Source organism: Diospyros lotus, chromosome 8 (genome assembly GCF_014633365.1).
Source record: "Diospyros lotus cultivar Yz01 chromosome 8, ASM1463336v1, whole genome shotgun sequence".
NCBI lineage: Eukaryota > Viridiplantae > Streptophyta > Magnoliopsida > Ericales > Ebenaceae > Diospyros > Diospyros lotus.
In genome coordinates, this window is record NC_068345.1 from 40,704,640 (window position 1) to 40,719,485 (window position 14,846).

At 43.1% G+C, this 14,846-nt stretch overlaps 4 protein-coding genes across 4 annotated transcripts in view; 3 read left to right on the forward strand and 1 right to left on the reverse strand.

Annotated features, from left to right (window-relative positions):
• LOC127807311 (pentatricopeptide repeat-containing protein At3g13150-like) overlaps window positions 1–11,817 on the forward strand; it is a 102,201-nt gene extending 90,384 nt beyond the window's left edge. Inside the window, exon 2 of the mRNA XM_052345028.1 lies at window positions 11,698–11,817. The gene's annotated coding sequence lies outside the window, so the exon portion shown is untranslated. The remainder of the gene's footprint in view (window positions 1–11,697) is intronic.
• LOC127807313 (pentatricopeptide repeat-containing protein At3g13160, mitochondrial-like) lies at window positions 7,991–9,338 on the forward strand. The gene has a single exon (XM_052345031.1). It carries the CDS (start codon window positions 8,076–8,078, stop codon window positions 9,219–9,221), a length of 1,146 nt encoding a protein of 381 aa, XP_052200991.1. The 5' UTR covers window positions 7,991–8,075; the 3' UTR covers window positions 9,222–9,338.
• On the forward strand, window positions 9,850–11,043 carry LOC127808661 (pentatricopeptide repeat-containing protein At1g55890, mitochondrial-like). Its single transcript, XM_052347229.1, has one exon. The coding sequence runs from the start codon at window positions 9,850–9,852 to the stop codon at window positions 11,041–11,043; it is 1,194 nt and encodes a 397-aa protein (XP_052203189.1).
• LOC127807307 ((3S,6E)-nerolidol synthase 1-like) lies at window positions 11,611–14,607 on the reverse strand. The gene is made up of 7 exons (XM_052345024.1): window positions 14,336–14,607; window positions 13,958–14,222; window positions 13,488–13,860; window positions 13,177–13,395; window positions 12,942–13,080; window positions 12,581–12,829; window positions 11,611–12,032 (listed from the first exon to the last, which is right to left on the reverse strand). The coding sequence occupies exons 1-7, from the start codon at window positions 14,519–14,521 to the stop codon at window positions 11,742–11,744; spliced, it is 1,722 nt and encodes a 573-aa protein (XP_052200984.1). The 5' UTR covers window positions 14,522–14,607; the 3' UTR covers window positions 11,611–11,741.
• Between the last annotated feature and the right edge of the window lie 239 nt (window positions 14,608–14,846).

Below are 14,846 nucleotides of genomic sequence, written 5' to 3' on the forward strand. Positions count from 1 at the left end.
AGGTCTAGGTTGTCCCTTAAACTTTGCTCATTGGATTCGGGGTCGAACAGCTCTACTCGCAGCGTAGGCACTCCAATTTCAACTGGGATTAACGCTTCTAAGCCGTAGCATAGACTGAAAGGAGTTTCTCCCGTGGAGACCTTCGCCGTGGTTCGGTAGGACCATAGAATACTCGATAGTTCTTCCACCCAGCTACCCTTCGCCTTATCTACTCTTGTTTTTAAACCGCGCAACAAAGTCCTGCTAGCGAGTTCAATTTGGCCATTAGCCTGTGGATGAGCTACAGAGGTGAATTGTTGCTTGATTCCTAACTCCTGGCACCATTCCCGAACAAACCGATCAAAAAATTGGGTGCCGTTGTCTGAGATCAGCACCCGAGGAACTCTGAAGCGACAGACTACATTCTTCCATAGAAATTGTTTCACCCGTCGAGAAGTAATAGAGGCCACTGCTTCAGCTTCGACCCACATCGTGAAGTGATTAGTGGTTAATTTTGTAAAAATTTTGTTATAATTATACCCTTCTTTCGATCTTAAAAATGGTTTAAATTAGATATTAATATATATTTTATGGTTATATGCAAGTTTAAATTGAAAAATGAATGAAATAAAATTTTAAAGTAAAATTTAATAATAATAATAATAATATATAAAATTATATATAATACATATACATCATTATATGCATGCATGTAATATATATATATATAATATAATATAATCTAATATATATATGTGCCATGTGTAATACATATATATAATATATAATTTATTAATAACATTAAATTATTATTTTTTTTTTAGGCATGAAGAATTCAAGCCCATGAAAATTAAAGTCCATGAAGAATTCAAACCCATGAAGAAATCAAACCCATGAAGAAATCAAGTCCATGAAGAATTCAAGCCCATGAAGAATTAAGGCCCAATTTGAGCAACCCATGGAAAATATTATTTGGAGAAGGCCCAAGGATTATTTTTAATCCTAATGAAGATTAAAAACCAATTTATAGAAATCTATTTTTATTTTTTATGTGAGAGCTTTATTAGGTGTGTTTTTTTAGCTAAAATCCATTTAACTATTAGGTGGATATTATAGCTAAAATCCATTTAACTTTATAAGTGCTTTATTAGGTATGTATTTTAGCTAAAATCCATTTAATATTAGGTGTGTATTATAGCTAAAATCCATTTAACTTTAAGTGTATGAGTGCCCATTAGATATAATTATGTCTAATTGAATAATTGAAATTGTGTGGTTTGTATTGCATCTTGTGGCCTATAAATAGCTCAGTTGATTGCATTTGTAAGTGTGATTATTATTCTTGAATAAAAGTTTAGTTATTTCCTTAGAATTCTCTCTTTGAGAATTGCTTTTGTTCTCTCTCATTTTCTTTAGTATTTTCTCTTGTGATCTTACTTCCTTCCTTTCTTCTTTTAAATTCTTATGTCATTTATTATTACTTTATTATTCACCGCCTAAATGGACGGTTAGTTTTTGCCTTTAAATTCTTGCAATTTTCATTCTTATCATTTAATTGTTCACCGCCTAAATGGACGGTTAGTTTATGCCTTTAAATTCTTGTATTTTAATTATCTACCGCCTAAATGGCTGGTTAGTTTCTTCTATTTTAATTCCTGTCATTTAAATTCTGTTATTTAAATTATGTCATTTAAATTCCTGTCAATTAATTTAATGGAGATGAGTAGCTAAATCTAATCTTGGGTTAAGGCAAGGACAGTGTCCAACGCCAATGATTCCCAAAGAAAGCTGCGTTTTAAATAAGTAACATTAATTTAAATTTCAGTATGAGTGTGTATTAATTATTGAAAAATCACTAGATTTGGATTGGAGCGTAAGCCTAACTTAGAGCTTTCATGCCATGTATGAGAGTTACTAGAACTAGAAACGCTATCATACCCAAACCCGGATGATTAATTTAGTTGTTTTGTATATTAATTGTAATTGGATTTATGGTAGTTGCTTAAATTAGAATCCCGCATATCATGTATGGGGATTGCTTAACCTAGAACTATCATCATCTCTAATTGCATTTAATAACAAACCCTCATATCTGAAATTAAATTAATGTTGCTAATCTTTTATGCTAAAATTTGGGAATCAACGGGTTGGTACTGAAATTGTCTTAACTCAAGCACTATCCAAATTCATATTTTTACGTTTAATGTTTATTTCAATTTTTGCCTTACTTTATTTTCTAGTATCTGTTGTCTAAAAACAAAATCATAAAAAATCTTGTTGTCAATTTGTCCAAATGCGTGTGTGTGTGTGTGTGACATTCTTTTTCTTTTGCCATAAATAAATCTCTCAGTGGACGACCTGGAATCATCCAGAAAATATAAATTTAAATTTGGACTACAACTGCACTCGTACACTGGCGAGTATAAACCTCTCACTAAAATAAAAAAAAATATATAAAAGTTTTATTATGATTTGTTTTTATTGTGTTTTAATTGCAGGGTGAGAGTGCAGTCATGAAGTAATCGATAGCAACCATGATATACTTGACTTGTCCAGCTGCTGGGGGAAAAGGCCCCAGGATGTCTATACCCCATTGAGCGAAGGGGCATGGTGTAGCGAGATGAGTTAGTGCGACTGCCGGCACATGGACCAAATTAGACATTTTCTGGCATCGATCACAAGTCCTGACTAGCTGCTCAGAATTTCGTACCATCGTTGGCCAATAATATCCCTGTCGTAGGGCCTTTTGACTAAGAGCCCGAGCCCCGATGTGGTTTCCACATATTCCTTCATGAATCTCCCACAGGATATAATCTGCTTCGCAAGGTCGGATACATTTGAGTAGCGGTTGTGAAAAAGACCTCATGTATAGTTCCCCACTAACTAATACGAAATTTCGGGCTTTTCGTTTGACCTCCCGTGCCTCCGAGTCGTCTTCGGGGAGTTTCTCTTCTCTCAAATATAACAACAGGGGGTCCATCCAGCTAGGCTCGTCATCAACACATAACTGGTCCGCGACTTCTTTGATACTCTTTTGTGGAAGAGATTCGATCCGAATTTCCCGAGAGCTCGTAGGGAAAGAGGAAGAAGCGATTCGGGACAACAAGTCTGCCTCTGTATTCATAGCCCGAGGGACGTACTCCACCTTTACGTGTTGGAAACGTGCCATCAGCTCTTTGACTATGGTCAAGTATCGCGCCATGTGACTTTCTCGGGCTTCATATTCTCCATTCACCTGCTGCACCACTAAGTTAGAATCTGAACTCACCTCGACGTTTTGAGCCCCCAATTGCTCAGCCAATCTCAGCCCAACTAATAAGGCCTCATATTCTGCTTCATTGTTAGATGCTCGGAATTCAAAATGTAACGCATAAGGCCATATTTGCCCTTCGGGACTTTTTATCATTAATCCTGCTCCGCCACCGCCCGAGGTCGAGCTTCCGTCTACCGCTACCAACCATGGTCTCTGATTTTCTTCGGGGCCTTCGGGAGCTCCTATCCCTTTGGCGATGAAGTCTGCTAACGACTGCGCCTTAATGGCCGGTCGCGGCCTATACTCAATGTCGAAGGCGGTGAGCTCCACTGCCCACTTCAACATCCGACCTGAAAGCTCTGGCTTGCTAAGAACCTGCTTCAAAGGTTGATTAGTAAGCACTATAATCGTATGAGCTTGAAAGTAGGGTCGGAGTTTCCTCGCCGATGTTATTAAGGCGAAAGCCAGTTTTTCCATAGGAAGATACCAAACCTCGGCTCTCGATAATCGTTTACTCGCATAATAAACAGGCCTCTGGATCTTATTTTCCTCTCGTATCAATACCGAGCTTACGGCCTCATTGGCCACCGCCAGATATATGTATAATGGTTCTCCGGGCTTCGGCTTGGTAAGAATCCCTAGGTGCTCCTTCAGCTTTTCGAAAGCTCGTTGGCATTCAGAATTCCATTCGAAGTTGTTTGCTTTCGATAAGACCTTGTAGAAAGGAAGGCCTTTTTCTGCCAAACGAGAAAGGAATCTGCCAAGGGCTGTCATCCTGCCCGTAAGGCTCTGTACCTCTTTCACATTCCTCGGGGCCGGCATATCCATGATAGCTTTGACCTTCGCAGGGTTTACCTCGATCCCTCGGTGGTGTACTATGTAGCCCAGGAACTTTCCTGCAGAAACGTCGAAAGCACATTTGTCAGGATTAAGTTTCATATGGAACTTACGAAGGGTTTTGAAGCATTCCTCCAGATCCTCCGGATGACATTCGGCTACCAGGCTTTTCACCAGCATGTCGTCGATGTATGCCTCCATATTTCTCCCGAACTGTTGGTGAAAAAGCTTATTTACCAAGCGTTGGTAAGTGGCTCCTGCGTTCTTTAAACCGAAAGGCATTACGGTGTAGCAGTAGGTTGCCTTGTTGGTGATAAATGCTGTCTTCTCCTGGTGCTCCGGGTGCAATGGAATCTGGTGATATCCCTGAAAAGCATCTAGGAAACTCATGAGCGAACATCCAGCAGTTCCATCAATTAGGGCGTCAATCCTCGAGAGTGGGTAACTATCCTTTGGGCAGGTTTTGTTAAGATCGGTGAAATCGATACAAAGTCTCCACTTGCTCTGCCCTTTGGGAACCAGCACGATATTTGCTAACCATTCTGGATAATCCACCTCCCGAATGTGGCGCGCATCTGCTAACTTTGCGATCTCCTCCTCAATTGCCCGAGCCCTATCTGGGGCGAAGCTTCGTTTCTTCTGCCTGATGGGCTGAAAAACTGATCGGACCCCCAGCCTGTGTGTCATTACTTCTAGATTTACTCCTGGCATGTCCCGGGCTGTCCATGTGAAGATATCCGCATACTGTCTAAGGAGTGATATTATTTGACTCCTTAGCGGGTCCTTTAACTCCATACTCACTCTTACGCATCGGCTTGGGCAATCCTCTTCCAGAGGTACTTCTTCCAATTCATCCACCGGCTCTGCTGTTTTGGGATCTTCGGGTCCTTCTAGTAGAAAACTGACCTCCTTCGGGGGGTCAGCGTCCTTCTGCGACCCTGCTTCTTTACCCTTCGCAATGCCTATAGAGGCCATGTAACATTCACGGGCTAAGCGTAAATCTCCCCGCACTTCGCCCGTCCCCCTATCTGTGGGAAACTTTATCATCATATGATATGTGCTTGGGATGGCTCGAAGGGCATTGAGACCAGATCTTCCTAGAATCATGTTGTAAGCCGAAGGCACGTCTGCTACCAGGATGTCTAGCATAACTCGAGAAGTCCGGGAACCTCTCCCTATCGTCAATGGGAGCTGAATGATCCCTTCTGAGTATACGGCTTCACCATCAAATCCTACCAAAGGGACCTTCGCTGCCCTCAACTGTGTCATTTCATACCCCATGCCCAAGAAGGCTTGCCGATACAAGATTTTTGAAGAGCTTCCTGGATCCACAAGGATCCGCCGAAGTTCCCACTTCCCGAGTTCAGCTGTTATCACCAGTGGGTCATTTCGAGTCGGGTATCCCGGGAGGTCACTATCTGAAAAAGAGATTGGATCCACATTCCTCGATCTTTTCAGCCAGACCGCACTACTTTTTTCATCCTTCATGACTGGGACCTCCCCTGCTGCGAGTGTATGAAATATCGGAGGCTGAGGATGATCGTCTTCTCTTCGATGTGATCTCTCCCGCTGGGCCCGATTTCGATCCTCCGGGTGGTCCCTCTTGGGGGAGCTTCTCGATCGCGACCGTCGATCCTTTCTCCCCCGAGAATCACCTGTTTTAGCCACGTAGCTCCTCAGGAAATCCCGATTGATAAGTTCCTGAATCTCCTTCTTTAATTGGTGACACTCCTCAGTGTCATGACCATGATCTCGATGAAATCGGCAATATTTACTTTCGTTCCTTTTGTCGGATGGTGCCTTCATCGGCCGAGGCTTTTTCAAATAGTCTTTTCCCTCAATAGTAGCCAGGATTTCTGCCCTCGGGGCATTCAGAGGAGTGAAGCCCCCCAAATCCCACCGAGGGCGATGTTTTTCCCTTCGGTCGTCGCTCCTCCTTTCCTCGGGATGCTTCTTTTTATCCTTATTTTCCACATGCTCCGCCCTCTTAGCCTGCATGACCTCCTCGGCATTTATGTACTTCGTGGCCCGGCCCAATATGTCCGTGAACGTACTCGGAGGCGTTTTGGCTAACGATTGGGCGAAATGGCCGGGCCTCAGGGCGTTCTGGAATGCCACCATAGCTACGCTGTGGTCAAAGTTCTCAATGCTCAAGGCTTCCATATTAAATCGTGAAACGAAATCCTTCAAGGGCTCTCCTTGGTTCTGCTTCATACTTACCAAGGCCATGGTGGACCTTCGGTGTCTTCGGAGAGGTGCAAAATGCGCCAGAAAGCTACCTCGGAGTTGCGCAAAACTTACGATGGAATGATGAGCCAGATTTGAATACCAAGCCCGTGCATGCCCCTCCAAGGTGGCCAAGAAAACCCTACACCACATCGCGTCTGAGGCGTCCTGTACCATCATATGCGAGGTGAAGAGATCAAGGTGATCCACCGGGTCAGAGGTCCCTGCGTAAGGCTTAATGGCTGGGATACGGAGACGCTCTGGTGGTATGACCGCCATGATCTCTGGGCTAAGGGGCAGATTTATCCTTGGTCCCTGAGCTTCTCCGGCCTTCGGTTTTAGGGCGGCCATCTCCTCCTCTAACTGCTGCAATCTTCTTTCCTGCCGCTGCTGCACAAACGACAAGTCAAGAAACTCTGCCGCCTCGCCATGACCATCATCTTGTCCCGGCCTCGGCGGATTCTCATCCCGTTGATAGGACTCCTCTTCTCTTGGGGGCTCGCGCCTTTCTTCCGCCCGAGAATGCTGGGCTTGCTGATGCTGGCGATCTAGAAAACCCATGAGTAACTCCGCCAATCGCTGTACTTGACCCTCCAGGAGTGCTATCCAATCGGGGGGGAGGCGGAGGGCCCTCCGGACTCCGAGCTCTCCTCGGCGGGCTTCGGGGAGGATTCTGCTGACTAGGCTCTGGAACGGGGTTGCTCCCCACGGCCCTAGACGTCTGTCTTCTGGTTGCCATTCAAGGTAGAGAAAAAAGGTAAGGTTGTCTGCTGCACTGGAGAGATAGAAGAGAAGAATGTCGGCCCCACGGTGGGCGCCAATTGATGATAGATTTTCTGAAGTGGTAGCCGCACGTTCCCTTCTTGCCTCTCCGAAGGTACCTATAGTGGAGACGGGGCTTGCTCCCCCGGTCGATCTCCGATGATTAAGTTAGTCCTTGATCTAGGATTAATTGTCCCTTTTAAACTATATCTCTCAGAAAAGGATAAGAAGAATCTCCCACCTTTTTCTCTTACCTTTTCTCGGGATAGGGATCATGGAGAGATCTTCGGGATCTCCCTTCCGCCTTCTTCAGAACTTTCCCGATAGAGATTTCGCGATAATATCCGTCTCCGAGGAGTTCGGGATAGCTGTTGCCTCCGTGATCTTCGGTGGGTTAGCCTGTTCCTGAGGTCTCGGAGATTTCTTTACTGAGTGCTTATCCGATTGACGTGGCGATGCTTGTCTGCCATGTGTCTTTTGACCGCCACTAAGTATCCGTCTTGGCATAATTATGGGATCGAAGGCGTTCTCCTCATCAGCGCTTAAGGAGTAATGGTGAGTTATTGATCATCAACGATTTAAATGAAGGATAAATATGAGTTTTTATTTTAGAATATTTTAAAAATATTAAAAGTAAGTTGTGGAAAGTAAAAAATGTGATTGCAATACATTTTTCTCAAAATAGAATAGAATTTCCCATTTCTTGATTGAAAAGGGCCTTCGCGTTACTCTTCCCCCCCCCCCCCCGAAAATATTAAAAGTAAGTTGCGGAAAGTAAAAAATGTGATTGCAATACATTTTTCCCAAAATAGAATAGAATTTCCCATTTCTTGATTGAAAAGGGCCTTCGCGTTACTCTTATTTACAAAACTACCCTTCTCTTCCCCCTCCTCCCAACCCCGCCCCCCCCCCCCCCCACCCCACCCAAAACCCTAAACCCCGCAGCCGCTCTGCTCATCAACCCATTTTAGCAATATTGTGCTCCTTTCTCTGCGATCGCTCTTCTGCCGTCGCAACCATGTCTTCTCTGCATCGCCTTCTCTACAGAACCTTTTCTTCTCTCTCTACAAAAACCCAATCGAACCCTGACCCCATCAAATCTCTATCCACCGACCTCTACAAAGAACACAATCTCAAGAAACTCGTCCAGAAATTCAAGAAATTCTCCGAGTTCGATCGCTTCCGTACCAAGACTGGCATCTATGAGTCCACCGTCCACCGCCTCGCCTCCGCCAAGCGTTTCCGCTGGATCGAAGAAATCCTCGAGGACCAAAAGAAGTACCGCGACATTTCCAGGGAAGGCTTCGCTGTGCGGCTGATTTCTCTATACGGGAAATCGGGCATGTTCGATCAGGCCTCTAAGGTGTTCGACGAAATGCCCGAGCACAAATGCGACCAAACGGTCAAATCCTTCAATGCCCTTCTCGGGGCGTGCGTGAATTCGAGGAAATTCGACAAAGTTGATGGGTATTTCCGCGAGTTGCCGGAGAAATTGGCCGTTAAGCCGGACGCGGTCTCGTATAATACGGTGATCAAGGCATATTGCGAGATGGGCTCGCTGGATATGGCTGTTTCTATGGTCGATGAGATGGAGAAGAAGGGTTTGGAGCCGGATTTGATTACTTTCAACACGCTGCTCGGTGCATTCTACAGAAATGGCCGGTTTCCGGAGGGTGAGAAGATTTGGGCTCGGATGGAGAAGAATGTAGTTCCTGACATTAGGAGTTACAACGCAAAGCTGGTTGGATTGGTTTCTGAGAAGAAGATGTCAGAAGCAGTTGGCTTAGTTGAAGAACTGGGAGCCAGGGGGTTGAAAGCTGATGTCTTTAGCTACAGTGCTTTGATTAGGGGCTATTGCAAGGATGGTAATCTGGAGGAGGTTAAGAGATGGTTTGAAGTATTGGCAAAAGGCGATTGTCACCCAGATAGAGCAACTTTTGGGGCGGTGATTCAATTTGCCTGTGAGAAGGATGATCTTGAATGGGCTTTTGAACTGTGCAAGGACATCTTTGATCGGAGATGCCTGGTTGATGGGGCGGTCCTGCAGCTTGTGGTGGATGGGTTGGTGAAGGAATCCAAGATTGAAGATGCGAAGAAGCTTGTGCAGCTGGGAAAGTCAAACAATTACTCTCGGTATAAACTGAAATTGTCATCGGAGAAGTAGTGTTCTTCTCTATGCTATATTTCTTGTTTGGTCTTTTGTATGGTATGCCCTTCCTGGCAACTGAAATGCCCTTCTTTGGCTGTGATTGACTTTTTAAGAGGCGAGGGATTCTGCAGACATTGTTGGTTGAAAATTTGGTTTGTTTTTTCTTTTTCTTTCTGCAAATTTGTTAATGGAATTCAGGTGAATGCTTCGGAGGAATGACTCCACTGAGCTTATTCTCTTTGTTGGGTTTCCAGCCCATTACTAGCGTCTAAAATGAGCAAATCAACCGAGCCATTCGCGAATAGCTCGGGTACTCGGTTCGACAAAAATTTGTTTTGTTCGTGTTTGTTCATTAAAGCAAATAAGTTGAGGTTGTTGGTGAACACGAGCTAAGCACAATACGAAGTAACATAAAGAGAGAACCGAAAAATGAACGGCTGTATAGTGTATAAATTAATCAGAATCGTCGCTGGAAATAGAAAACGAAGTAAAGAATTAGGGCCAGATACTTGCTTGGGATAAACTCCTATTTGGTTGGGCCTGGACCTTGTGCATTGGGCTTGGCTCCAAATGCCGTTAACCTTCTGTAAAAACCCTCCCTTTGTTTGCGATTGCCATACACGATCTGAAATAGCGAACGGCCATGCCTTCTACAGTATGCAGCCGTCTTCACGGTCTCTTTATCGCCCGGAAAACCACCGCAACTCTACCCAAATCTCCCAAACCCGCCACTGCCACCGCCACCGCCACGGAAGCAGCAGCTACCGCTCCCAGCCCACCGCAGTCTGATCCGTCTGAATCACCATCCGAGGACCGAAAACTCAGAGCCCTAGTCAAAAAATTCAAGAAAGACTGTGACTCCAGCCGCTTTCGCCGTCCTTCCGGCCACGGAGCCTATCAATTCATTGTTAGGCGCCTCTCTGCCGCTCAGAAATTCTCGTACATTGAGGATATCCTCGAGCACCAAAAGCAGTACAAAGACATCACCAATGAAGGCTTCGCCATTCGTCTCATTTCTTTGTATGGGAAGGCTGGCATGTTCGATCATGCGCGCAAGTTGTTCGACGAATTGCCCCAACTGAACTGTGAGCGCACGGTCAGATCATTCAATGCCCTCCTCTCTGCTTGCGTAAAAGCGAAGAAATTTGACAAAGTTCGGGAGCTTTTGAGCGAGGTACCAGAGAAACTATCTATTCAGCTCGACAGGGTCTCGTACAATACGGTTATTAAATCGTTTTGTGAATTGAGTGCTTTTGATTCTGCTTTATCAGTGATCGATGAGATGGAGAAGAACGAGTTGGAGCCTGATGTAATAACCTTCAATATCCTTTTAGGTGCTTTTCATCGGAATAACAAGTTTGCTGATGCAGATAAGCTGTGGACATTGATGGAAGACAAGAAAATTGTTCCTAATGTGAGAACTTACAATCCAAAGCTGCGAGCACTGGTTGCTGCTAATCGAATTTCTGAAGCAGTTGAGCTGATTGAAGAAATGAGGAGTAAGGGATCCAATCCTGATGTGTTTTCCTACAATGCAGTGATCAAAGGATTTGTTGATAGTCAGAATTTGGAGGAAGCCAAGAGGTGGTACAAGGAAATGGCGAAAGATGGTTGTGAACTAGATATTGCGACAGTTTCTATGCTTGGTTATTTTGTTTGTAAAATGGGTGACTTTGATTTTGCTCTCGAGTTGTGCAAAGAGGCTATCAGTGGAGGCTGTATTCCTTACAAGACGATGATGCAACTTGTTGTGCATGGATTGATTAAAGAGTCCAAGATAGAAGATGCAAAGGAGCTTGTGGAGCTTGGCAAGCTTCAAATATCCATGGAGAAGTAGTCAAGTCATTTTTCTCGTACCTTAACTATAAAAGTTTAGGAGCTATTATCTTTGTGTTTTAATTTTCTGTTTTGAATTTTAAATTTATTTTAAATTTTGTATTTTAAGTGTTTGTTTTAAGGTGGCTAAAAAGGCGTTCTTTTTATTTGTAGTGTTTTTCGTGTTTTGAGAACTTTGAACATGTTTATGATGAAAACAATCAAAATAATTTTTTGTCATTTTGAACTTTTTTTTTATAAACATTTTTCTTGTTTTCAAAAATACGTTTTTTAAAATTTGAAAAGTAAATACGTTTTTACTATTTTAAAAAATTAAAAACTAAAAATGAGTTGAAAATAACAAAGTGAAAATGACTTATGTTTTTGGTCTATCAATAGATTGTTAGTGGTTTTTCTTTTGCCTTAGCCATAAAAGATTATATTTTTGGGTAATTATGTTTGAGCAGTCAACCAACTTACTCGATTAAGATTTACATTTCACGCTTACCGGCCTGAATCGTTTTTCACCTAGAGCATCAATATAATTACTGTCAATGAACTGGGAAGGGAGCATATTTACTCTGCAATCTAATAAAGTTGCTCTTCATTGCTTCTTTTCATTATATAGCATTGCTCACCATGCTGCTGGTACACTCTAAAGGGGAAACAGTTGCAGGTTCTAATTAGTAATTAATGTAGGCTCGTATTTTTCCTGGATCCTTAGAAGGAAACACTGCCAGAGAGTATTGACTTCATGTGATCTTCAAGGATTGGAAGCCTTTGATTGTCATCGTAGCTGTACATCAAAGGAACCATCCGGGCCATGTTAAGACAACCCTTTGTGAAAGTTGCTGAATATGGATTTGGACGCAGGCATTCCCTGTTGAGTCTTTTCCATGAATCTGAAATCATTTGCACGACTTGCTTTCTTGCACTTTCAACCGAGGTGCCTCTGCGGTCCTCCATGTAGCACACTACATATGATCCGTCGCGGCCGTCTTGAAGCTCATCCTGAAAATTCAAGCCCAAAGCTTGTTTTAGAGCTGAAATCACAATAGGTTGTCATGCTGCACCTGCATGCGGAAGAGAGAAGAAAATCTCTGCTAATCTAATGGTACATGTCTTAATTATTAGCTGCTTTAGTATTTTTGTGGGGGCATTTACGACACTATTCTTGTTGTTTGGGTAATATTGTGGTTGAGCGAGCAAATGGACATAAAGTCTATAGGGTCGCCCGTCGCTTCCTTCTCATTTGTGGTGATCATCGTTGTATTTGTCATGGGGTCTACACCGTTGCCAATCGTTTCTGTTGGATAAGAACAGCGGGGACCATTATCATCAGTCATTCGGGAGGGGACAGGTTTTCTACCCATTTTCAAATATCACACTCTTAGACACCTGCGACAACGCTTTTTAAGTTAACATGTACATACAACCTGTATGTTACACCACTCGTCATCACTTTTCATCTCTTTTATCTGAGTTCATAGATTTCTAAAACTAAAATCCTCCTCGTTTCATAATGATAAAACGATGAAGTGTATATATATGTGGGTTACCTTGGCGCTTCCCAAATCATCCCAAAGGCGAAGAATCGCGGCTGTAGAAGTCATAATCCCTGGATTATCATCGACAAGATTGACGCTATGCTTGTTGATGTCATGCCCCAACAGAAAGAACATGTGAACCAAAGCCACATGCACGCCCGAACTGATAATCCCATTCTTCAAATACTCTTCCGCCTTGGGCAGCTGCCCCGACGCAAACCATTTTGCTTCCACTAAGAACGCATTGCACAGCCTCGCCCACTGCAACAACAGCAATCATATACGAACTTGCTCATTCCAAGTTGACATGCTTTTGAGTTCATATAGTTCTCAACAGTAATATCAATGGTTCGTCACACAAATATATAGATACCGTTTTTCGGAGTGAATCTATGGGGTTCCATCCATGTTTTTGGTAGACTTTATAGGCAATTCCGTTTGTGACCTCGTCAAGGGCCTTGAAACAGATCTTTATGTAGTGAGGTAGTTTCTCTGCAGCGGCAAGATCCCACCTGCTTGCAGTGATTTCTAGTTAAATATTATCGGTGGCGATATTGTTGCGAGTAAGCAAGAAGAAGAAGAAGATGATCAAAGCCATGAGGCAATACCTATTCACAGCTTCTGTGAAGAGAGTAAGTTCGTCTAATGTGCCGTAAACATCAAATATGTCATCTATCAGGTAGATAAAAGAGATGGGTTTCGTAAGCTCGACTCTTTCCTCCGAGTTGCTCTGATTTGTGAGAGCAGCCATCGACCACATATGCCATTTCAGTGGCTGGTCTCTCGCGTGTCTCAACTCCTTCGCCAAACCTGTGTCTTTCCACCATCTGAGCCCACAAAAAGCATACATTTAGAGAGCAATAATCTCAAACCTCAGGTACTACAAAATTAAGCATATTGTTGTAACTTTTAATATTACTTGTTAACTCGGAGTATCTCATTCTGATACGTGCTCTGAGTCATATTGAAGTCCAGTTTCGCTAGCTCGTGCAGCACATTTGCCCATCCATTTGCCCCCTTGAACTCGCCGAGGAAGCTTTGAACCATGAATCGGCTGGCGCTCTTGTGATGAGGATACTTCAACGTCCAACGTACAACTCTGGCTTGATAATGATCAAGATTTCTTATCCCCCCATTAAGGAGTTCGCTACTAAAGTCTGCAGCTTGAACAAGAATGTCTTCTCCTTCTGTGCTTAGCTGTGAGGCTTCGTATAAACCCATCAACCCTCTGATATCTGCTCCTAGTTCCGATCTGAACCTTCCCTCCTTATCCTTGAAGTTGTTAAACACATCTGTGAGAATTAACCAGTCAAATTTTCATCAACATTTTAATTGCATAATCACAAAGATTATAATGTGCGTACGTAGCTTAAATTTGAATACGCCTACCGGTGGGTACGTTGTAACCTTCTTGCCTCAATAGCCGAAAGCGTGTTGAAACGTCGTAAAGATTACCCTCAGGATGGCTGAAACTGCCAGGATTCATGTATTGGCTCTGCAAAACAGCTTCAATCTCGTTCTGAAAGTGATAGTCGATGCCTAGGCGTTGGAGGGTATCGATCATTACCAGACCTTCTGACGTGTCAGGGCCGATCTTTTCCAACACTTGCCTGGCTTCCTTCAACTTCCGCTCATGCTTAACTGAGAGCTCCTCCTGCAAAGCATGTTTAATTCTGTCAGTATATATTGCCGTACAAACAGAATTTTTATGCAAGAATTTCGTTTTGTTAATGATAATTAAAGAAAGAAGAAACGAGAACACTTAACGGTGATGCTGCCTTTTCCAGTGAGAAAGTTATCCCCGGAGAGGTGCCATTTGGCCGGCATGGAAATGGATGAAGCAACTGCAATGCGGCGCTGGTAAGTGTCGCTGTTTTGTGGGATTTTCGGACGGGATGAAGCAGAAATGTGATGATGAGAAATAGCAGAAATGTGATGATGAGAAATAGCCATGTTCGACAATATATGTTGATTTAAGCAAATGAAAGTATATTTCTTCTTCTTCTTCTTCTTCTTCTTCTTCCTTCAATTTGTACAGAAGATTGATAGAGCGAAGGATGGAGCGAGTAAATTGACGAGGGTGAACTATTTATAGAGAGGTTTGATCCTCTAGTTGGTTAATCCATGCAGCAGGGCTGGAGCCCTTTGTGGAATGTTTTAAACGTTTCAATTATATGTTTATTTTAAACGTGTCTCAACTCCATATATGCCATTGTTAATTTCTTCTTCATCTATTTTAATTTAAATTTGGCCGGTTAATCCAATGAACTGATTAGAT

Bases quoted from the DNA above. Each gene is read 5' to 3' on its own strand.
- LOC127807313 (XM_052345031.1), top strand. From the start codon at position 8,076: ATGTCTTCTCTGCATCGCCTTCTCTACAGAACCTTTTCTTCTCTCTCT.
- LOC127807307 (XM_052345024.1), bottom strand. From the start codon at position 14,521: ATGGCTATTTCTCATCATCACATTTCTGCTATTTCTCATCATCACATT. The intron at 13,861-13,957 runs GTAGGCGTATTC...TAATTCTCACAG, and splicing joins AGGTTACAACGTACCCACCG to ATGTGTTTAACAACTTCAAG. The intron at 13,396-13,487 runs GTAATATTAAAA...TTGTGGGCTCAG, and splicing joins GAGATACTCCGAGTTAACAA to ATGGTGGAAAGACACAGGTT.
- LOC127808661 (XM_052347229.1), top strand. From the start codon at position 9,850: ATGCCTTCTACAGTATGCAGCCGTCTTCACGGTCTCTTTATCGCCCGG.